The sequence below is a fragment of the Tachysurus vachellii genome, chromosome 8, assembly GCF_030014155.1.
Source record: "Tachysurus vachellii isolate PV-2020 chromosome 8, HZAU_Pvac_v1, whole genome shotgun sequence".
NCBI classification, from domain to species: Eukaryota; Metazoa; Chordata; class Actinopteri; order Siluriformes; family Bagridae; genus Tachysurus; species Tachysurus vachellii.
The window spans coordinates 21,573,454-21,597,293 of NC_083467.1; the positions used below are offsets into that span (position 1 = coordinate 21,573,454).

Sequence of the window (23,840 nt, forward strand, 5' to 3'; positions counted from 1 at the left end):
CTTTCTGCTAATGTCAGACATGCTCACTGAACACTCTCTCCGCCGCATATTGACAAGACACGCCCCTTTCTGCTCATTGGCTACACGTTTGTTTTGTTTGTCGGCCCGACTCAAACGTCGTGCACCTTACCTTTAAAACATAGAGTATAATTGGGATCCTTCTGTGGATTCATTGTGAATAACTAAGTTTGTATATTCAACAGGATTAACAATTTTACCTCTTAATGAAATTGTGTAAATTTCATTAAGGAGTTTCATTAAGGAGTTGTGGGTTGATACAATCTGGTTGATTCTGGTTTATTTCTCCCTAGTGTCCAGTGTTCCCAGGTTAGTTTCCAGGTTTACTGAATCTCGACAAAAATAAAAGAGCTGCTAAAACTGAATGGATGGTGAATGAATGATATTTTATGGCGCCCATATATCTTGATTTCTCTGCAAAGCGTCCAGGCTGTTGGAGTATTTTGAAACGGCATTCACTTAGCGATCAAGCTTCACTGCTGACTGCTATTCCCTGGTGAAAAGCTCGGGGGCAAACCACTTGATAAAATATGTTAAGTAGAGATGTTCTGCGTATTTTACTTCTCGGCCATCTGTAGCTCCACATCTCCATCACTCTGTGGATATAAAATAGTCAGTTAGCTTTATTCGATGCATAGAAAGAAAGGCTACTTCTGATTCTACTGGCAGAGAGAAGGCTGTTTGCTGTAAATAAAGGGCCTGAAGGACAGACAGAATGGGTGGCAGAGGGAACGTTGCCAAGCCTGGATATCTGGGACATGCCCAGGCTGGTCAGACAGAGCAGTATCTACAGCCTCATAATGGGAAAAGTAATTTCTAAGAATTTATAATGGTTATATGTCCATGTAGACTTTACATTAAAAAATAAAACTGAAACTAAATATGCAACATCATGCCTGCTTTTACGTTGTAACGCAGGCTCCATTTACATATGAGACACCACAATGTTTAAGAATTTAATACAACCTGTAGGAATTGTATGTTTTTTTTTCCACCAGCAGAGGGAGGGAGAGAGTAAGTATGGATAGTATGCCAAAACTTTAGTGCATTTACAAAAAACACATGAAACCGCTTATCTTAACTAGAAAACACTGCAGTACAATATAGCTCTAAGCGTATTAACAATTTTTTTTTTTTTTTTCCAAGCTCAAATTTTTGCCATGTGCAAGGAAACAAACTCAAATGAAAGCTTTCCATTTGTCTTTTAACATGAGGGTTGCACCTTCCAAGTTTTACAGCACAAGTAAATTGACGGTCTGTGAATGATTTTTTTTTTATTCCTTATACACAGACAAAAATTTATAAGGGAAATTCCATATAATTGAGTGTCTGTTGCCTTTTGCAATTACATCACGCTGCTTACAAGATCACAGAACACCTTTATGGAAACTTAAATTCCTTTGCCAAACAGCTGTATTCCTAGAGAGCTAAAAGTGTCACAAAGTCGATATCCCAGTAAAAACAGTTACCGTATGCTGTGTAACATGATGTTGTTATTGTCAGGATGGAATATTGCTTAGAAAACATTTAATACATCCATTATAAATAAAAGAAACTTGAAATAAAAGCAACTTGAAAGATTAAAGACTTTAAACAGACAGAGAATTTATTAATCAGCAGAATTTATGTAATTAAATAGTTTTCTGCATTGATTACTTTGAATGAACATTGACCAACTTTACAGCCTCATGATGCTAACAGAGGCTCAGATGTTGATCATGAAATGCTGCATGATCTGTACTGTACTGTATGCACCCATCATGGAAAAAAATAGACATGATACACTTGATAATGTCTTCTGTGACACCAGGGGGAAAAAAAGGAACGTTAATCATTGCATGTTTGTACAAAGTAACTAGTGCAAACTGCGTTTTTTTTTCCATGACTAGCGTTTAAGAGCTCGGGGTGAGATCAGGTTACCTTCAATGGCTGAAATCAGAGGAAGGAGCATGAGACAGCGATGTGAACCTCAAAACAGCTGAGGTTTAAAGCCTCATGCCCTCAGTCTCGTATATTTATTGGCCACGTGGCACGTGCATAGAGGTCCCTAACAAATTTGACAATTTTAACGTTTAGGTTTCGGCATTTTTAAAAGGAAAATGGTGCAACAGAATCAGTAGATTAATCACATCTAATAAGAACTAATGTATGTAGGTTTGGTAATCGTCTTCAATATGTAAAAATGACCAGTAATCAAGTAATGTTGCGGCCTACTGGAGGTGCTCCTTCTCCTTAGGTTTTATTGCAAGGTCTCAAGTAAGCTAAGGACAAGCCATCTAATCTAAATTTAGCCACCATGAGCAAGTGAATGGAGGGCCTAACTTATCTTCACTGCTGTCATCAGGGCTGCCAGTATTTTTAGGGGACAGCAGCAGCTGCAAAAGCATTTAACGGTCTTCCACGAACAATGACACTTAGGGTGTCTCGAAGCTGAACACCACAGAGGTTGTGGAACTGCTGTAGAGCACAGAAGAGACTGTTTAAGAAGAGACTGTTGAGGAAACCTCTTCATACATGCACAGGGTAGGCAAATGCCTCGCAAAATGGACAGGTGACAACAACAAGCAACTGTTTAAGAATAGCTGAATCTGCATTTTGTCAAAGCGTGAAAGGATCTACCACCAAAAAAACAGGAAAATACAGCAGGAAGCGAGTTTCCAGGGAGCAGGCCTGCAATTTTACTGGAACAATCAGAGGATTGATTCACAATGTAATTCTACAATCAACCCAGAGGACTGAGGAGAGGTAGGTTAAGGAAGGCTTGTGAAGTAAAGCTTCACGCAGGTCAGAGGTCAGTCTAATTAAATCAAACACAAACAAGAGGTTAATCCCCATCATTAACCTCTTGTTTGTGTCTTTGGTAATATTATGTGACTGATGATTGACATAATGATTTAAGAGTTTTCATTTATTTTGTTTTTTACGCATTAATTTGGGGAATACCTGGACTTGATCAGAATATTTATATAGATATTTTACTTATCGCACACCAGACTGACTTGCTTCTTATCCCGTAAACATAAAATTAGCAAGTGAATTCCAAATGGAATGTGTTGACAACATTTTAACAAAATGGCAAGATTCGTGAGTTTTTTTTTTATTATTATTTTAGAGGAAGACTAATCATGGCACATGAGAAAAAAACCTGAGACTCATAATAAAATAGAAATGAGTTCAGATCTAGACTAGAAACCTTATCTTGAATTAGAAACTCCAGAGGATATTTTAGAGCAAATACATCATTAGGACAGTGTGTGCATGTGTTTGTTTTATTCCTTTTTTAAACAAATGACAAATGAAACTAATTTTGACAATGACATTTAGGGGCCAAATTCTTCAATGTGTTTGCCAAGAGGGGTGTGATGAAGGCAGAGCATATTTTGACTTCAATGCTCTCCCAAGCTGTGTACTGCATTTGGGTGCTGTGTGTGAGACCTGTGTTTGTATGTGCACACGTGTGTATAGGGTGTTCTTTGTGATACCTGACACATGCCCTCTTGCAGGTCTTTATTTAGGGCTGACTATATAAAGCGCTTTCCTGTTGAATTACAGCACCATCTGTGCTAGCTATCTGTGCTGAGTACTGTTCACCTCCAGACTGTTGGCTTTGGCTTCACACACACACACACACACACACACACACACAAATGTGTTAGAAAATTCTGGGAGTAAATACCATGGTGAAATGCAATCCTGTTCCTCCGTCCTTAAGTGCCACTAGTACGCATACCAGCACCCACTCACGTTGGGGAACAAATAAGCTTGGCAACTTTAAATAGCTATTTTTTGTTCTCTGTATTTTTGATCTAGTCGTTCAACAATAAATTATACTGTGCAATATGACTGTGAATAAGGAAGGCTGAGCAGACCGTAGGCAAAGACTCATAAAATAGTTGGATTAGAAGACTATGAGGTCTTCTACGGTTATAACCTCCCTGTTAAAATGTTTGTGTGTTGTGTGTTCTAAGATGTTTTTCTGCTCATCGTGGTTGTAAAGAGTGATTGAGTTGAAACCAGTTCTGAGTTCAAATCGGTCTGGCCGTTCTCCTCTGACATCACTGAAGGCATATTCACCCAAATAACTTCCACTGATCTGTTCACAATGTTCGACCATTCGATTTGTAATAGTTCATTAGGTCTGCAGACCCCTTTTGGTTTGTAGTATAATTACAGGGGGTTACATTAGAAACAGGATTGTTTCTAAAACATATTTAAAATATGTATAAGTACTATAAGTTAAAATTTTTGTAAACATTTAATAATGTAATATACATTAAAATAATTTTTTTGGCTCACTACATTCCAGAAAAGCTGCTGAATCTCTTACTAACAAAGCTTAGCTTGCTCATTTTGATGTTCCATGGTGTTATTAACGCAGGGTATGCAATATTTCAAGGTTAAAGGTGGGGTCTCCGATTTTTGAGAAACGCTTCAGAAAACTGAGTCGGGCCGAAAACTAAACAAAAATCAAAACAAACGTGTAGCCAATGAGCAGAAAGGGGCGGGTCTTGTCAATATGCGACGGAGAGAGTGTTCAGTGTGCATGTGTGACATTAGCAGAAAGCAGTTTTAACATTAACGTGGATAAAAACAAAGAAAGCGAAGAAAGGCTTTTGATAAGACAAGAAGTAGGACCCGTGTTAATATAGGATCAGCTTTCCAGCGCTGGAGAGAACTGAAGGAGCAGGAAGTTGGTGCATATTCACAGATTAGAGTTTCCCGAGTCAATAACTCCTGAGCTAAAAGCTGTTATTACACAAATAACACCTCTTTTCTATCGTAGTAATGTAGAGACGCAGCTACAACCACGTTTTGTGTAGTAACAACGTTTAGCTCAGGAGTTATTGACTCTGGAAACTCGAATCTGTGAATATGCGGCCAACTTTACTTAAGACTTAAGAGTAACGTTGGTTTTGCTTTGTTTCACAGAACTAATATATGCCTTTGTCCTTTGCATGATTATGCTTGTGTGTCATTTTTGCTTGTTTGTTTATCTGCAATCGTATTGTTCTTCCCTTCAGCTATGATAAAGACACATTTCTTTCTATTAGTTGCCTGGGTTACGTATGTATGTATGTGTGGGCGGAGACCCTACCTTTAAATACACACACACACACACACACACGCACACACACACACACACACACACACACGCACATACATATTATATATGGTTTATTAGAATCACTCAGAATATACTAGGAGCACCTGGATGAAAAAAGGATTACAATATGTAGATGTACATAGTTTGCTCATATGTCTGACAGATTTCCCATGTTTTGATTTAGACACCTAGCTACTACAAATATTCTGGAGAAAGTGAGACACACAGGCTGAGGTAAGGCTGGCAAGAGAAAAGAAATGGATGTGTTCGGTGGAGCACCCCGGTTCCTGGCCTATCCACGTCCTGTGGTGGTGCAGAGTGGCACTGATGCAGTCCTTAAATGCCAGATTAGTGGGGATCCTAGACCAGCAGTCGTATGGGAGAGAAACAATGAGAAAATTCATCCAGGAGGCAAATATCGTTTGTTTGAGGATGGCAATGTTTACAATCTCATCATTACAGTGGTGACAGCAGAAGACAGTGGTCAGTACATATGCAAAGCTAAAAACTCCATAGGGGAGACGTATGCTGCAGCAACGCTGAAAGTAGAAGGCGAGGCTCAAGAGATGGAGCTGAGAGAAGAGAACAAGCCCCGCTTTCTCATCAAACCCCTGTCTACACGAGTAGGTCGAGGAGAAGATGCAGTCTTCTCCTGTAAGCTGTGGGGCAAACCAAGGCCAGAGGTGGTATGGGAGAAGGATGGCAAGAAGCTAAATGAGATCTTCGAGAGTACACATTTCAGTGTCGGATACCAAGACGGAGGATGGTTTCAGCTAAAGATTTTCAAAACCAGGGCCCCTGATGGTGGAGTGTACACATGCAAAGCCAGAAATGAGTTTGGTGAAAGTCTAGCTGGAGCAGTGCTGTTGGTGGATGCTGGCCCTGGTCATGAAGATGAAGGAAATCGCAACGGTTATACTAATGGCCACTGGAAGGCAAATCAGGGAAAGCAGAGAAGCAGTAGACATGTTGTAACAAGACTAAAAGAAGACCCTCTGCCGACTTCAGCCAAAGTAAAAATGTTTGCTGTGACAGAAGGAAAACATGCAAAATTCCGTTGCTATGTGACAGGAAAACCCAAACCAGAAATCATATGGAGAAAAGATGGTAGAATCATTTTGTCTGGAAGGCGGTATCTTCTATATGAAGACCGAGAGGGATATTTCACACTGAAAGTACTCTACTGCAAACAGCAGGATAATGGAGTATATGTTTGTGCTGCATCCAACACTGCAGGACAAACCCTAAGCGCAGTGCATCTTTTTGTTAAAGGTATATGTATATATATATATTGCATGTTTTTTTTTTATATATAGTTTGTCATGATGACTTGTATGAAGCATCAAGAACTTAATTCCATAATCTCCATAGATTTGTTTAACCACAAGAAATGCACAATTGAATTTTTACAGCAATGAACAGGCAATATTAAGATAAATTAGACACCATCTAAAAAGAAAAAAACAACAATTAATTAAGGGGGCACGGTGTCTTAGTGGTTAGCACGTTCGCCTCACACCTCCAGGGTTGGGGGTTCGATTCCCGCCTCCGCCTTGTGTGTGTGGAGTTTGCATGTTCTCCCCGTGCCTCGGGGGTTTCCTCCGGGTACTCCGGTTTCCTCCCCCGGTCCAAAGACATGCATGGTAGGTTGATTGGCATCTCTGGAAAATTGTCCGTAGTGTGTGATTGCGTGAGTGAATGAGAGTGTGTGTGTGTGTGCCCTGCGATGGGTTGGAACTCCGTCCAGGGTGTATCCTGCCTTAATGCCCGATGATGCCTGAGATAGGCACAGGCTCCCCGTGACCCGAGGTGGTTCGGATAAGCGGTAGAAAATGAGTGAGAGTGAGTAATTAATAGCAGTGAACGTTGGTAGAGTATACACATACCTTGTACCACCATACACTAGTGTAGGAGACTGTGTGAGAGTGTAACTACACAGTCAGCAAATATGTCATGGCTACTATATGTGGTTTAGATTCTATCATTTACAACTGTCTAATGCTGTCTGATGGTATCAGTTACAGTTTATTTCCTGTCTAATCCAACAGTGTGGTAATGGGCTTTTCATAGCACAGTTAAATGGTGCTGCTCGTCTCTTCAACGACTTACCATGCTGATGATCCTTATATAGAATATAACAAACATTATATATATATATATATATATATATATATAATATTTTTATATGAATATAAGAAAAAGAGTCAAATAATTTCTTACATTTCCTTGACAACATCAGAACCACCTGTACGATTCAAGCAACCACTCAATGACCTCGAAGTCTGGGAGCAGGACCTGGCCATTCTTGAGTGTGAAGTACCAGAGGACTCTGTGCCAATTACATGGTATTTAGAAGACAGAAGGCTACAGCCAGGGGCCAAATATGGGATGGAAGAGTGGGGAACAAAGCGGCGACTCACAATCCGTGACATGGGGGTTGATGATGATGGGATCTACCTCTGTGAAATGCCAGATGGAGGAAGAAGCATAGCTGAGGTAACTGTCAAAGGTAAATATCTTAGAACTATTTTAAAGCTGGGATTCAATACACTGGTTTTGGTTCATATTGGTTAGTGATTTTAGTTACAATGATATTTACGCACCCTCTTCATAGGTACAATCGTAAGAAAGCTGCCCAGAAAAGTAGATGTTCTGGAAGGGGAAAATGCTGCTTTCTGTGTGGAGGTAGAAGAAGAGGAAATGGATATTCACTGGTACAAAGATGGGACAGAGCTGAGGGAGACACATCAGACCATCATCAAATCTTTTGGCAGAACTCACATCTTGGTCTTCGTTAATACTACACCTCATGATTCCGGACTGGTCATTTTCTACGTTGGCCGATCAAAGACATCATCTCAGCTAAGGGTGAAAGGTTAGACATTTTTCATATTTAACCAGACCTGGGTTTTTGTGCATTGTGTCTAAGTTACTCAAATATACAATACTGTATTTCTTCTAAAATCAAAGAATAACAATAACCTGAACAAACATACATAAAAAAAATCCACATCATTTAAATTTGATATGATGTGGTGGGGGGGGCACGGTGGCTTAGTGGTTAGCACATTCGCCTCACACCTCCAGGGTCGGGGTTCGATTCCCGCCTCCGCCTTGTGTGTGTGGAGTTTGCATGTTCTCCCCGTGCCTCGGGGGTTTCCTCCGGGTACTCCAGTTTCCTCCCCCGGTCCAAAGACATGCATGGTAGGTTGATTGGCATCTCTGGAAAATTGTCCGTAGTGTGTGATTGCGTGAGTGAATGAGAGTGTGTGTGTATGTGCCCTGCGATGGGTTGGCACTCCGTCCAGGGTGTATCCTGCCTTGATGCCCGATGACGCCTGAGATAGGCACAGGCTCCCCATGACCCGAGGTAGTTCGGATAAGCAGTAGAAAATGAATGATGCGGTGGTGCCTCGATACAATACAGTAATTTGATTCAGCAAAAATAATCATTGCCTGAAAATGAGCTTTGGGTTTCCATTTTCAATGGATTAAAACGATCAACATTCAAATCAGTGATTATACTGTTGCAGTTATTGCAGTTTTTGTGATTTCTTTAGACTCTTAATATAACAATGTTTACAAAAACTATGTGTTTTTGAATCCTGAGTCCTTTGCTAAAGAATAAGAACACTATGGCCGCAGTGACTTTTTTAACTCTGATTAAACCAGGAATGAAAGGTCACCTGAATGCATCAGAGAATTTGTGTTGCTTCATATTTTTGTTGTGTTTAAGATACACAATAAAGTTTGATGATGGCAAAGATGCATGGTTATGTCTGTGGTATTAGAACTCATACATTTTAAACATATTTGGTTGATTAGGCACGCTGTAATACAGTATGTTGTTACACAACTCGCTTACCATGCTAATTTTCCATTAAGAATAAAGTAACTTATAACGACAGTTAAGATCGGCACACAAAAGTTGACAAGAGCATTTGTTGCAATGTTGACATTCTGAAATCGTTGGAAGTGGTAGCTCAGTGGTTAAGGTGTTGGACTACTGATCGGAAGGTTGTGAGTTTGAATCCCAGGTCCACCAAGCTGCCACTGCTGGGCACCTGAGCAAGGCCCTTAATGCTATAAATGCCAAATTGAAAGTCACTGAGCATCTTATTCAACTGCAAAATGTTCTTATGGAGATTAGTTTGCATAGCTCCATGTTGTGCAAGCTATTTAGTATTTGTCAGCAAGTGTGCCTTAAATAGCCAAACTGACTCATTACAAATGCTGGATTCTTTTAGACATTTAGTATAATGATTTTCGTTATTTTACTATTGTATTTTCTTTATTGTTCCTCAGCGATTAGGCAATGTCCACCTAGCTGCCCTGTGGGGGTTCAGATAAACACAGAGCGTGCTAATGCGGCGCTCCTGTCCTGGGTTACAGCACAGGACTGTCGTAAGAATCCACCCTCAGGCTATATCCTAGAGAGACAAGAAATAGGTTCTCCAGAGTGGCTGCAGTGCCTAACCACAGACTCTGCAACCTCAGTGGAAATTCTTGGCGACAGTGTTCCGTGTGAGGCTGACTACAGATTTCGCATTTGTAGCATCAACAAGTACGGAAGAAGTGGATATGTGGAGTTCCCTCGAGCAGTTCATTTGGGTAACACAATTACAGCATAAATTGTTCGCATATTGTTTGTATTGACTACAGTAGTTGTTTTCTGTAAATAGGAATTTCATTTTAATAATAGATTTTCTTTGGTTTGTAAATCTATCAAGCCCACAAATAAGAAAACAGTGAAAACTTGTTCTTGTGATTTTTACAGTTCCGGTAGCAAAAATACAAGCACCTTTACAAGATGCACTGGTGCCTGAAGGACAGGATGCCTGTTTTTCCATTGAATTGTCTGCCTCAGTCATAGGCACTTGGTTTTGGAATGGCACCCAAATTCAAGACGATGAACGTTTTCTTATTAGAAGGTCTCGAACACACCAGTCACTTCGAATTCGTGGGGTACGAGACACTGACAACGGAGCTGAAATCACCTTCATTGCCTATGGAATTCGTGATTCAGCAGCGCTCTATATACAAGGTGAGCAACTGTGTCTTAGGGCAGCTAAAGGGGCTCTATTGTAGATTAATTACTAAAATTTGTGTAAATGTTCCTTTCCATATGCAGCTCCTCTGGTAAAATTTACCCCACTATCTGAGATAGACCGAAATAAGTTTGTGGAAGTAGGCAATCCAATAGTCCTCTACTGTGAGCTGTCAGACCCTGAAGCACAAGTCCGCTGGTATAAGAACGGAGTTGAACTTCACTCAGTTGAAGGTCTTCACATCCAATCAGAAGGAACAATGAGAAGAATTGTCATCCAGTCAGCTGAGTTCTCCCATTCAGGGGTTTATAGCTGTGATGCCATTGATGATGTCATCAGGTTTAATGTGGAAGTTGAAGGTAAGTTGAAAATCACTTCAATTTGGATCATTAAAATTAGTAAGCAGCATAATTAATAGAGCTCTTTGAGTTTCAGTGATCGCTTTTGTTGTTCTTTATATGTTGTTAGTTTGTGCATTTAAACACCTCTACAAATGTTTTCAATTTATAACTAACATTGATCAAAACACTCATAGCCCCACCTGTGAGGTTCATAGCACTTTCAGACATGGACGCAAATCAGTCCATTGAAGCTGGATGTCCAATTCTTCTACAATGTGAGCTCTCAGAGCCAAGTGCCCAGGTTTCTTGGTACAAAGATGAAACAAAACTCCTTCCACAAAATGGACTAGACTTCCTGTCTGATGGAACCAAGAGGGCACTGGTTATTGAAAAAGCTGATTTTTACCATTCTGGGGTATACAGCTGCAAGACAAAAGGTGTTGCTGTCCAGTTCAATGTGGAAATCAAAGGTGATTCGAATGCTTTATATAAACTGCACAATGGTTGGCCACTAACAAATACAACCTAGATCCTGCCTTAGTATCAAGCTTTGCACTATTAAACAATCTGCTAACATTGTTTAATTGAAAATTCCAATTTAAAAAATTGTTTGAAATGTTAACATGAAATTTTAACGATGTGAATTTCCAAGAAATAAAGATTAAGAAAACTTCTATAAAATATCTATAGCTCCACCAGTGAGATTCTCAGCTGGTCCGGAAACTGAGAGGAGAAAGTGCATTGAAGCAGGGGGCACTATTGTTCTGCAGTGCGAGATATCAGACTCCTCTGGGCAGGTCCTCTGGTTCAAGGATGGGAAGCAAATTCTTACAGAATCTGGTGTAGATTTCCAATCAGAAGACTGCATACGAAGATTAATTATTGAATCAGCAGCCCTGTCTCACTCTGGTGTGTACAGGTGCACAACAAAAGATGACGTTGTTGAGTATCAAGTCGAGATCAAAGGTGAATCTTGCAGTTTCTTCTCTTTTTTTTTTGGTCTTCAGTGATATTCTGTAAAACCTAGTTACAGTATCTTTGAAGCAATGTGAAGCAATGAATTTTTAAGTCCTCACATTTTTAAAAGTTGTCTGCGTTATAGTTTTTGTTGCATGTTTTAATGTTGAAGTAAAGCTTTATTATTCTATCGTGAATCACCATCTGCAGCTGTGCCAGTGTGGTTCTCAACTGTTCCAGAAGTTGAGAAGAATAAATGCATTGAAGCTGGCAGCTGTTTTGAACTTCGCTGTGAGGTATCAGATCCTACAGCAGTTGTTCACTGGTATAAGGATGAAACAGAGATTCTGACAGACACTGGCTGGGACATACAAGCAGAAGGCACACTGAGGATGCTGGTAGTCCAGTCAGCAGAACCCAGCCACTCTGGACTGTACAGCTGCAATATGGCTGATGATGCTGTACAGTTCACTGTGGATATCAAAGGTGATTTATGGCTTTCTGAGAAGCATGTACATCCAGTAACCAAAAGCTGCATTTATTTAAAACTAGAAGCAAACTAACGAAAAACAACTGTCTGTGCCTCATAGCGCTGCTTTTATGGACATGTCTCTTACCTATGCATCGTGTCTTGCAGGCAACTGTTTGATACTACTGTTTATTGTGTTGCATTCTATATTTAACTTGCTTTCTGGCAGAAGGTCTGAGAGATCACAGATTAGTCAGGCTGGGAAATTCATTCTCTAAGTTTTAATGTTATGTATATTCCACAATAAGATCCACCGGTGAAGTTTTCAGCATTCCCAGGGGTTGTGAAGAACCAGTTTTTTGAAGCAGGCTACCCCACTGAGCTACACTGTGAGATCTCAGACCCACCAGCCAAGGTGTGTTGGTACGAAGATGGAGTAGCACTCCTCTCAAAAAGTCAACCTCATATCAGAACGGAAGATACCAGGAGAAAGCTTGCTTTAAATGCAGAACAGCCCACCGAGTCTGGATGGCACGACCCTCAGAGAAACTATGAGGTCATCCAATATAATGTACAAGATGAAGGTGATTTTTAAATTTTGCCTCTTACTGACAATGCTTTAGCGTGGCAACTAACAATTTTGCGCTCTGTTTAGGTTTTCAATTGTCTTTATGTCTCTTGCAATAAACCTGCATATCATTGGCTTTTATTAGCAGTTAAACATTTAAGTTTATATAAGTCACCAAAACTGACAACGTAAAGTGTTCCTTTATCAATGATCATCTTTAGCTTCACCTTTGAAACTACTGGATGTTCCTGATGTTGAGAAGAGCCAATGTAGTGTTGAAAGCATCTCTACTGCACAACAATGTAAAATCCTGGATTCCACTGAATATAATTACCAACTAAAAGATGAGGAAGAGATATTATCACAAGATGGAATTGAACCTGAGCCTCAAATTAAGTGGGAGGTGCCTATAAAAACTTTAAACATCAAATCATCTGATGCACCAGACAATGGAATAAACAGACCTAGGATGCCAGATGATCACACCCAGTTTATTGCAGACAAAGGTGGTTTACCACTATTATTTGTACCCCATTCTTAACTTGGAGCATTTACCTAATTGAAGCTAGAAAGCTTATTGTTTTCTTTGTGGCTTTCCTAACAGCCGAGCAGTCTCACTCTGAAGTGTACAAGGGTGAGACCTATGATGACACTGTCCAGTGCACTGTGGATATGAAAGGTGATAAAACTGCTACTCCACCCTTAGCACACTTAACCCAGTGCATCCGTGCCACTAACAATGGTGGGGTGTAACCTTTATAAGGCTGTGCCAAAAGATGCTGAATCCATGCACCTTGGTTATCCATTCTTGAAAGTGCTTCCCAAACTAATCCCTGCTATTATATCTTAATCCAACATCCAGTTGGTCTGCAAGCCTTTCTTCCCAGCTAACAATCCTATAAAATATTTAGATTTCATCTTAATTTCAGTACATCAATAGAAAACCTTCCATTTGCTTAATTCCTCTTACATAATGCTAGTCAGAACAAACATAATGTCTTGAAGTGTCTATAACATCTATCTACTGAATATATGGTTTAAATGTGAATGAATGAATGAATGAATGAATGAATGAATGAATGAAATGCTGGAAGAAGCAGAACAAATAACTAACCTTTATACCATTAGCAAGCATAATTTTGTTGGAATTGTAGCCTTGATATGTGTGACATGCTTCTAGACCACTCTGTCATATGGTCGTCTCTCTTATTTTTTCTCTTCAATGTTAAAATTCTTGAAAGTAACATTCACTGAGAACAACTGTTTAATCAGCTTCTAATTAAGAAAGTGGAAACCCACTGAAACTTTTCTTTGTGCACATCATACAACTATAGCTGAATCCTTCCCTGAAATTGCAAAGACCAACATCGTTATGGAAAGCTTGGGTGTCACAGAGGGTTCTGAGGTTGCAAAGAGCAAGATCATTAAGGAAAGCCTGGGTTTCTCCCAGGAAGCAACAATTCCTGTGTTGGCCAAGGTCAATATGGAAGGCTTAAGCGTTACAGACACTCCTGAGCTCACAAAGAGCGAAATCCTTGAAGAAAGCTTAAGCTTCACTGCAGTTCCTGATTTAGACAAGACTGAGACCACGAAAGAATCCATAAGCTTCACAGAACTTCTTAAATTCTCTAAGAACAAGAACCTTAAAGAAAGCTTGAGCTTCACAGTAGTTCCTGATTTTACCAAGACCGAGAACACTAAAGAAAGCTTAAGCTTTACAGATGGTTCTAATGTCTCAAAAAGCAAGAGCCTTGAAGAAAGCTTGAGCTTCATAGCAGATCCTGACTCGGCCAAGACCGAGCATAATAAAGAATGCTTAAGCTTCACAGATGGTTCAAATGTTTCAAAAAACAAGAGCCCAAAGGAAAGCTTGAGCTTCATAGCAGATCCTGTTTTGGCCAAAACTGAGAACATTCAAAGAAGCTTAAGCTTAACAGATCGTTCTGATTTTGCATATAGTGAGCTCAATTTGGAGAGCTTGAGCTTATCAACAGTTTCTAAGTTGGAAAAAAATGAGAACAGTAAGGAAAGCTTAAGCTTTGCAAACTGTCCTGAGTTTATCTTTCAGGAGAGCTTGAGCTTCACAGCTGTTCCTGAGTCGCAAATGAAAGAGAACATGAAGGAAACCAGTCTTAAACAAGTTCAGCATACAAAATCAGACTCTGATGCCCCATTCTGCAGCTACAAGGATGAAGAACTACCCCAACCCCAATGTGTTAAACAGGAAACAGCTTGCAGTTTTCAAGAAGACGACAGAAGTTACTTCAAAGTACAAGAAATTTGCACGGATGACGATGTTTTAGCATATAAGGTGGATCATGAAGGTGATTTAAATAGCTCCATCATTCAGCAAGTAATGATGAGAGCAAAGTACATCCCATTGCCAACATTTTAAACATATTTAATGCCATTTTTGTTCATTTTTGATTCATTAACTCAATCTAAATACCTTAAAAACAAATAAATTAAGTAAAACAATAAATCAATAATTTGCATGGCTTGCCAACATAACTCTATAGCTTGTCAGGTTTTCAGTAGCTTAATTGAGTAACTTGACCTAAAACACCTAAACAAATTAATCCATTAAGAAATTATATTCACATCTAACAAAACCCATCTTCCCAAGAAAAAGAGCTATGACTATAAATAAACAATGACTGATGCCATGGTATTTCAAATAATCCATTTAATTTTTTAGGTCAAAGATTTTTAAAGCTAGCCGATGTCTAATATAAAGTAACAAAAAGCTTTGAGGTAGTTATAGTTAGACAGAGTCATTGTTTTATTTTCCGTAGTAGTAATACATATCTCTCTATATACACAACTTGACACACTCTAGTTACAAAGACGAATATCTCAGCAGCTCAAGACATGTCAGACGAGAAGGCCTTTGAAGCAGCCTGTTTTACAGACCAGGGAGAGGTCTATGAAAAGAAGGCCCAAATCTTTGGGCATGGAGATGTTTCAGTAGTACAGCAACAAGATGGGAAAAACATGATGTCTAATCTGACCTCAAAGGAACAGTTTGCCCAGTTATTAAAAATACCACACAAAGAGATGCTGACAGCTGAGACAAAAAATCAATCTGTGATGTATCAAGACCAAGTAAAAGGTGACTCAAGACTATGTGTCTAGCATACTATTAATTAGCATGAAAAAAGTAAGAGTGTATTTTTCAGACGTTCTTTAATTAAGAAAGGCCACGTTATTCATCACAGCTATGCTCTCAATGAATGCATTTTTTTTTTTACTTACTTTATGACTTTATCTTTCCAAAACTGAAGCACCTTCACCTAAACCAGTAAAATTTGCACCCCTCCCTGAGACTGGCAGGACCAAGACCATTGAACATGGTATGCCTCTAGTACTACAGTGTGAAATATCTGACCCGGATGCACCAGTTTGTTGGTTCAAGGATGGAATACAACTCCAAGCGAAACATGGATTAGTGATCCAGTCAGAGGACTGCATACGGAGGCTGGTAGTTCCGACTGCAGAGCTCGGTCACACCGGGGTTTACAACTGTGAGGCAATAGATGATGTCATAAAATTTAAGGTGTATGTCAAAGGTGATTTAAAACCTAGTTTAATCCACGTTGAATACACTAAAACATAGTTCAATTCACTAAACATACAATCTTTTTTTATTACAAACAGTAGATTTATAAATAATAGTAATATTGAATAATATTCCTTAGGAAAACATTGAATTCAGCGACCACTATAGTTTAATTGTATAGCTTTTTTGCATTGCGTTAAATATAGAAATGATACAAACATACCAAGAAACAAAAGCTGCTTTAATTAAAACATGATAAATTAAACTCTTTAGCTGCACGGCTGAACGATTCAACGCTCACTGAGACTCAGAAGAATGAAATGACATCCAATGAAGCAGACCATGAAAGTGTTGAACAAAAAGAAGCTATATATACTAGAGATCAGGTCTACCGGTACAGACAAGAGCAACAACAAATTCAAGATTGTCTCCATGCATCTCTCGCCGCATCTCTAATTCAATCAAAAGAGATCAGATCAGAAGAGATCAAATCAGCTGACCTGTCTGACTCTGGAGAATACAGTTACGAAACAAACGATACCAACATCCTGAGTACTGTGGATCCACCAGGTGATTCTTCAGTCATCTTTGATATCTCAACCCATCTGATTACAATACTAACCCCTTCAGTCATGCAATGGTCACTAATAATCATTGTGCTGACTTTATTTCGATTTCAGATTTTTTTTTTAACTGAGCCAGTTACTGTATGTTATTTAAATGTGTTTCGCTGCATGTGTTCAGACACTAAACATGCAACAGCAAAAGAAACCGGATTAAGTGTGAGGTAAATCTTTGAGTTTAAACCTATAGAATTCCAGTGATATTCAGTTAATAAATGATAACTCATTTATTGATTGCATTTTACATGCTATGGCACACTAGGCCAACCAGGAGATATTATAATCTGAAGAGTCCAGGAATTTGCATGATAATTAAAGGCATACTTAAATAATTTCATGTAAACAAACCTCTTACCCAACATGCAAGTAGTACAACATTTTCAGGCGCTTTTTTTTTTTTTTTTTTACTTTGTAATCTCTTGCCTGTTTGTCATCATTGTTGAATATTTTTAGAATTTAACAAGCTTTTATCATTTACTCTTGCGCTACTAACGTTACATTACATCCACATCATCCTTCGTCTGATTCCTGTCTTTTTACTTTTACAAAGTTTATTTATTCGTAGATTTGCTCTTAGATTTACTGAGTGTTGCCGATAGGTTCTTATTGCCGTTTAATGCACCATAATTTCTCTTATATGACATATAATCATGTTATTGGAATGATTTGGTGCAACTCTTAATAATCTCTCTATAGATAAAATACATAGAATTAAACACATATGCTTTATATGGACTAACAATTACATGTATCTCTCTCTATAATGATGCCCACAGTACCACCGGTGATGTTTTCTACCATCACTGAAGTTCAGAGGAACATATCAGCTGTAGTTGGAAAGCCTTTTATATTGGAATGTGTGGTCTCACATGTTGATGCACAAGTACGCTGGTACAAAGATGGAAATGAGCTGTCATCTGAAGCTGGAGTTTCGGTTCAGTCTGAAGGTACAATAAGAAAACTCTCTGTGCAGTCAGCTGAATTATCTCACAGTGGAACATACGACTGCAAGACAGATGCTGATGCAGTCACATTCACCGTGGATATTGAAGGTGATCATTGATTGTAAACACTACAATAGCTTCGAAAGCCAAATTATTGCTAACACCACAGTGACACTATATAAGTGGAAAATCATAAATGCAAAATAATAATTACTCAATTATTCGCATTTACATTTGAATTGGTTATAAAAAAAAAAAAAAAACTTTTTTGTCTTTCAAGTCAACATTATTTTCTCTTTATGCTACTCACAACTATGTAGCTGCATCTACGAGCTTCAAACCACTTTCAGAGATGGAGAGGAACAGGTCCGGTGAATTAGACTCACCATCTATTTCAGAACATAAGATTTCAGACTCTGAAAACCAGGTTTGCTGGTATAAGGATGGCACAGAACTCCATATAAACAGTGGAAGTAATATCCAAAGAGATGAAAATGTGATGAAATTACCCTTTCAATCAACTGAGCTTTCTGACACCGGACATTTCATCTGTGGCAGTCCTGATGATGCTGTGCCATTCAAGATAGACAGTCAAGGTGATTTTAAAATTAAAATGAACTACATTTTAAATATATATATATATATATATATATATATATATATATATATATATATATATATATATATATATATATATATATATAAACAGACTCCAATTTGCAATTAAATTCCCTTTTAAAGTTTATCTGCCCTAATACCATACCCAGTGTCAAGGGAGGTGGTGATAGGTGGGGGTAGGAAGCATGAACAGAACAGACCTCCCTCATCCTGAAGAAACCTATTTGCAAAAATATAAATACATCTGAATAGTGATTAGAAATAAATATGGGTGCATTTTTTTTCTATTTTTTAGATCAGACTATACTTAATAGGCTTGACAGTAGGAATAAAGTTACACGTAAAAAATAAAACAGATGTAAACTATTAGTGTAGATTATTACAAATGACATGACACATGGGACAAGCTTAATTATGTAAGATCATAATAATCATGTTTCTGTCATGTGACATTTGGCTTGCCAAAATTATACCATCCTTGATTTCCTTGAAAGTTCTTTCCTTGATGCCGGGGCTGGCTTTAACCTTCTACTGTAGGTAGTTTACTCTAAAAATCATGCAATTACTTCATTTACAAAGAGGAAATATGCCTTGACTAACCTAACTGGTGCTTGGGATAATCCAAATAAAAATTGTACAGTAACAGATGTTCCAATATGCGTACTTCTAATTCAGTAGTCACATTTTTTCTAAATCTTAAAAATTTCCATAGCGTCTCCTGTAAGATTCTCAGCCCTTCCAGAGGTGGCAAGAAACAAGTTCATTGAAGCAGGCTGCCCCATTATACTGCAGTGTGAAATCTCTAAGTCAGCTACCCAAGTTTCCTGGTTCAAAGACGGAATGCCTCTCCATCAAGAGACTGGACTTGACATCAAATCAGAGGGCACCATGAGGGCACTGATCATCCAATCAGCTGAGCTCAAACACTCGGGCATGTATAGCTGTGAAGCTGGCGATGATCACATAGCATTCAGGGTGGATGTTGCAGGTGATTTTGAGTCCGCATATTTTCTCAAAAACACTAACACAAATAACGCTTCATCCACTAAATGCTTTGTCCTTATATAAAACTTTAACAAGTAAATGTAAATAACCAAATAATGAAAATGTAAATTGTGCTCAATGACAGATCCCTCAAATAAAACCATACGTTATTTGTTTAAACCAAACCGTAAAAGGGGTCCATTATGGGCTCTTATATTTTTCACTCATTAACTGTTTACTGTAATTGCTGGTAAATTCACCACATATCAAACAACATGTAACAAAATGCCCCGTCCATAATAACAAATGGACAATAGAACGTCTCATTCATATGCAAATATTTTTTTACTGTCATTTTCCCCTTCATCCATTCATAAACTGCCACATAACATTAAAAACAATGGAAATAGTAAAACAATAGTAATCCCGTTTCTTTCAATGAATGAAAACACTCCTAGCTTCACCAGTGACGTTCACACCTGTCCCTGAGACTGAGAAGACCAAGTCATTTGAAGCAGGCTCACGTATCATTCTCCAGTGCGAGATATCTGAGCCCACTGCCCTGGTCCAATGGTACAAGGATGGGACTCAGCTCTTTCCTCAATCTGGAGTTTTCTTCCAATCAGAGCACACCATGAGGACATTGGTTATCCTGTCAGCCACGTTTTCCCACTCTGGTGTTTACAGTTGTAATACAGCTGATGATAGCAGCGAGTTTTATGTGGACATTAAAGGTGACATCCAAAGTTTATCTGAACCACTGCCCTATAACTAACAAATATCATTGTGTACTGTCCGACATTCATTGGTTGAAATCAATGGTTCCATTCTGCTGCTTCTGTATATACTAGATAATTATTTTCCTAAAACAGATGCATAGAGCCATTTGCAACATTTCTACCATGTTTGCTGGCTGTACTTGCAATCTACCCATCTTCTTGGTGCTTTCTGTTTATAAAGGAGTCATGCAAGGGGAAAAAAAGCATGTCCAACTGCAATTCATCCTCATAAAGCTTTTAATTTAATGCTATTTCTTTCTACTTAGTTTGGCTGTTAAGAGTGGAGTCCATCAGCAGCACTTGATGATAATGCATGCTTGATATGAAAATGATGTACACAAATGGATAGAAATAGGACTCCAGATATCAGCTCGTGTAATTCTTTTCTTCTGCAGCACCCCCTGTGACATTTGCCTACGTCCCAGAGGAAGAGCTCCACAAAAATGTACTGGAACAAGACAACCTCGTCCTTTGTTGTGAGGTGTCAAGGTCTAACTCCGCTACACAATGGTACAAAGATGGAGTTGAGATACAGACCAATAACAAAGTCACAATGGAGACTGACCACAAAAAGCGAACACTGATCATCCAATCTGTTCAGAAGTCGGATGCTGGGACATATACATGTCGTGCAGGAGGTAGTGCCTTAATATTCAAGGTTAACGTACGAGGTAAATATAGCACTATTGACATATTCAACATGCAGCAGAAAATGCTTGCCAGTAAATTACACTCTTGCCTTCACGCTTTCTAAGGATCATTTGAACACCTGGACATTCATGCAGTTGTACAATCACATACTGTAGCAACAACACAACGCAAGAAAATGCAGATACAGATGCAGCTCTTTATCAACAGAATAAAGTCAAAGTGTGATCTCTGTGACCTTTATCATGGCATGGTTGAGACTAGCAGAAGGACTGGTTTGAACATTTCAGAATGTGTTGATCTCCTGGGAATTTAATTTAATTTAATTCAATTTAAAGAGTTTACACAGAGGGGGGCACGGTGGCTTAGTGGTTAGCACGTTTGCCTCACACCTCCAGGGTTGGGGGTTCGATTCCCGCCTCCACCTTGTGTGTGTGGAGTTTGCATGTTCTCCCCGTGCCTCGGGGGTTTCCTCTGAGTACTCCGGTTTCCTCCCCCGGTCCAAAGACATGCATGGTAGGTTGATTGGCATCTCTGGAAAATTGTCCGTAGTGTGTGATTGCGTGAGTGAATGAGAGTGTGTGTGTGTGCCCTGCGATGGGTTGGCACTCCGTCCAGGGTGTATCCTGCCTTGATGCCCGATGACGCCTGAGATAGGGTTAGGGTTAGAGTATAAAGTTTTGACAAAAATGGCCAGATTGGTTGGAGTTGACGGGAAGAATACAGTAACTCATATCACTCTTTACTGCTTTGGTGAGCAGACAAGTATCACAGCATGCACAAACATCAAACCTTGAGGTGGATGGGATACAATAGCAGAAGACCACATTGGATTCCATTCCTGTCAGTCAAGAACATAAATCTGATGCACAGACTCATCATAATTGCTTATCATCATACGTTATAGCCTTCGATACTCGTTCTGAACTGCTAGATCACGTCAGGTTTCACACCTAACATGTTCTTTTTTCTGAAGCCCGACCATCTCAAAGTTTGATGTGTCATGTCTTCTGAATTTATTTGAGTTACTACAGACTTCCGGTCAGTCTGGTCATTCTCAGCTGATCTCACTGGATGTTTTTTGTACCATTTTGTGTAAACTTTAGAGACCAGGCAGTCTGTTTCCCAGACAGAAACAGAAGTCCTCGCTGGACATCAGCAGTTTTTGAATACACAAACCAGTCTGACATCAATAACCATGTCACGAATTAATTCAGAGATCACATTTTTCTACACTCTGATATCTGATGTGCACTTTAACCGAAGCTCTTCACACATATCTGCATGATTTTTGCACTGTACTGCTGCCATACTATTGGCTGATTTTAGGTACTTTAAAATACAGGTCTACAGGTATACTAATAAAGTTAATGTATACTCTATACACATATACAAACATATACAGGCAAAGTAAACTAGTCAAGCTGTAATATAAAAGAATGATACCAGAGAAAAGATTTAAGTATATGGTATATTTCTCAATTTCTGCATATTTAAAATAATCTACAAGTCAAGTCAAGTCATGTCAAGAAGCTTTTATTCTCATTTCAACCATATATAGCTGTTGCAGTACACAGTGAAATGAGACAACGTTTCTCCAGGACCATGGTGCTACATAACACAAAGACAGAGCTATAAGGACTTAAGTTAAGTTAGTCCTAGATACATAAAGTGCAACTGTGCAACCTGGTGCAAGCAGTGCAGGACAAAAGACATCCATCCATTTTCTACCGCTTATCCGGGGCCGGGTCACGGGGGCAGCAGTCTAAGCAGGGATGCCCAGACTTCCCTCTCCCCAGACACTTCCTCCAGCTCTTCCGGGGGAATACCGAGGCGTTCCCAGGCCAGCCGAGAGACATAGTCTCCAGCGTGTCCTAGGTCTTCCCCGGGACCTCCTCCCGGTTGGACATGCCCGGAACACCTCCCCAGGGAGGCGTCCAGGAGGCATCTGAAAGAGATGTCTGAGCCACCTTAGCTGACTCCTCTCGATGTGGAGGAGCAGCGGCTCTACTCTGAGCTCCTCCCGAGTGACCGAGCTCCTCACCCTATCTCTAAGGGAGCGCCCAGCAGAAACTCATTTCGGCCGCCTGTATCCGGGATCTTGTCCTTTCGGTCATGACCCAAAGCTCAAGGTAGGAACTTAGATCGACTGGTAAATAGAGAGCTTCGCCTTGCGGCTCAGCTCTTTCTTCAACACAACAGACCGGTACTGTATATCGACCTCATCACTGCAGAACATACACCGATCTGCCTGTCGATCTTCCGCTCCATCCTTCCCTCACTCGTGAAGAAGACCCCAAGATACTTAAACTCCTCCACTTGAGTGGAGGAGTTTAAAAAAACAGTGCAGGACAAAAGACAGGACAAAAGACAGTGCAGGACAAAAGAAAGTGCAGGACAAAAGACAATGCAGGACAAAAGACAGTGCAGGACAAAAGACAGTGCAAACAATATTAATGGAATACTGAAATGAACATAGTATTATAGCAGCAGTTGCATGAGATATTATAAAGTATCGTGCAAATCAGCAATCAACTGACATGTGAAACAGCATGTGCAAAGATGTACAGTTTAATTAGATAGAAATACTTGCTGAAATAAAACTACAGACTGTTTCTTTTAGCTTGGCATTTACTTTTCAGATGCTTAAAAAAATCAAGACATTATAGCCTAATAACCTATACTGTAAGTTTAATAAATCTGATGCTTATTATTCAACAGAGCCTCCCGTAATGATTATCTATCCCAAGGAAGATGTTCACCTTGATCGACATGTTCCTGAGGAAATTGTCCTTAGCTGTGAACTTTCACGACCAAACGGAAAAGTGACTTGGCTCAAGGATGGACAGAAACTTCAAGAAAGCGAAAATATGAAATTCAAAACAGAAGGTCCATACAGAAGACTGAAAATTCTTCACAGCAAAGTTGAGGACTCAGGAGAGTATGTCTGTGACACTGCTGATGACTCAAAATTCTTCTATTTAAGCATAAAAGGTATATAAAATTGTGAGAAGTAAGTAAGCAGAAATTGTGAAAGCTAACTATGCAAATGCCTGACTTACAAGGAGAAAAATATAACATATGTACCAGGTGAATTAATTCATTCATTCATTCGTTCATTCATTCATACATTCATTCATTCATTCATTCATGCCTTCTGCTTACCCTGGTAGAGGCTAG

The 23,840-nt window shown here is 39.3% G+C and overlaps 1 protein-coding gene across 7 annotated transcripts in view; it reads left to right on the forward strand.

The window, feature by feature from the left end:
- Window positions 1-2,439: 2,439 nt before the first annotated feature.
- Window positions 2,440-23,840, forward strand: part of obsl1b (obscurin like cytoskeletal adaptor 1b) — a 40,843-nt gene continuing 19,442 nt past the window's right edge. Inside the window, exons 1-23 of one of the 7 annotated variants that reach the window (XM_060876898.1) lie at window positions 2,440-2,763; window positions 5,307-6,394; window positions 7,362-7,631; window positions 7,737-7,997; window positions 9,428-9,733; window positions 9,900-10,166; window positions 10,254-10,529; window positions 10,706-10,981; window positions 11,202-11,477; window positions 11,679-11,954; window positions 12,246-12,521; window positions 12,727-13,011; window positions 13,110-13,184; window positions 13,840-14,829; window positions 15,345-15,617; window positions 15,790-16,074; window positions 16,338-16,634; window positions 17,464-17,739; window positions 17,952-18,227; window positions 18,962-19,237; window positions 19,692-19,967; window positions 20,408-20,683; window positions 23,382-23,654. In XM_060876898.1, the coding sequence (XP_060732881.1) occupies window positions 5,380-6,394; window positions 7,362-7,631; window positions 7,737-7,997; window positions 9,428-9,733; window positions 9,900-10,166; window positions 10,254-10,529; window positions 10,706-10,981; window positions 11,202-11,477; window positions 11,679-11,954; window positions 12,246-12,521; window positions 12,727-13,011; window positions 13,110-13,184; window positions 13,840-14,829; window positions 15,345-15,617; window positions 15,790-16,074; window positions 16,338-16,634; window positions 17,464-17,739; window positions 17,952-18,227; window positions 18,962-19,237; window positions 19,692-19,967; window positions 20,408-20,683; window positions 23,382-23,654 (7,357 nt within the window). In that variant the 5' untranslated portion in view covers window positions 2,440-2,763; window positions 5,307-5,379. The remainder of the gene's footprint in view (window positions 2,764-5,306; window positions 6,395-7,361; window positions 7,632-7,736; window positions 7,998-9,427; window positions 9,734-9,899; window positions 10,167-10,253; window positions 10,530-10,705; window positions 10,982-11,201; window positions 11,478-11,678; window positions 11,955-12,245; window positions 12,522-12,726; window positions 13,012-13,109; window positions 13,185-13,839; window positions 14,830-15,344; window positions 15,618-15,789; window positions 16,075-16,337; window positions 16,635-17,463; window positions 17,740-17,951; window positions 18,228-18,961; window positions 19,238-19,691; window positions 19,968-20,407; window positions 20,684-23,381; window positions 23,655-23,840) is intronic. The other 6 variants (XM_060876899.1, XM_060876900.1, XM_060876903.1 and 3 more) reach the window with 6 other exon arrangements.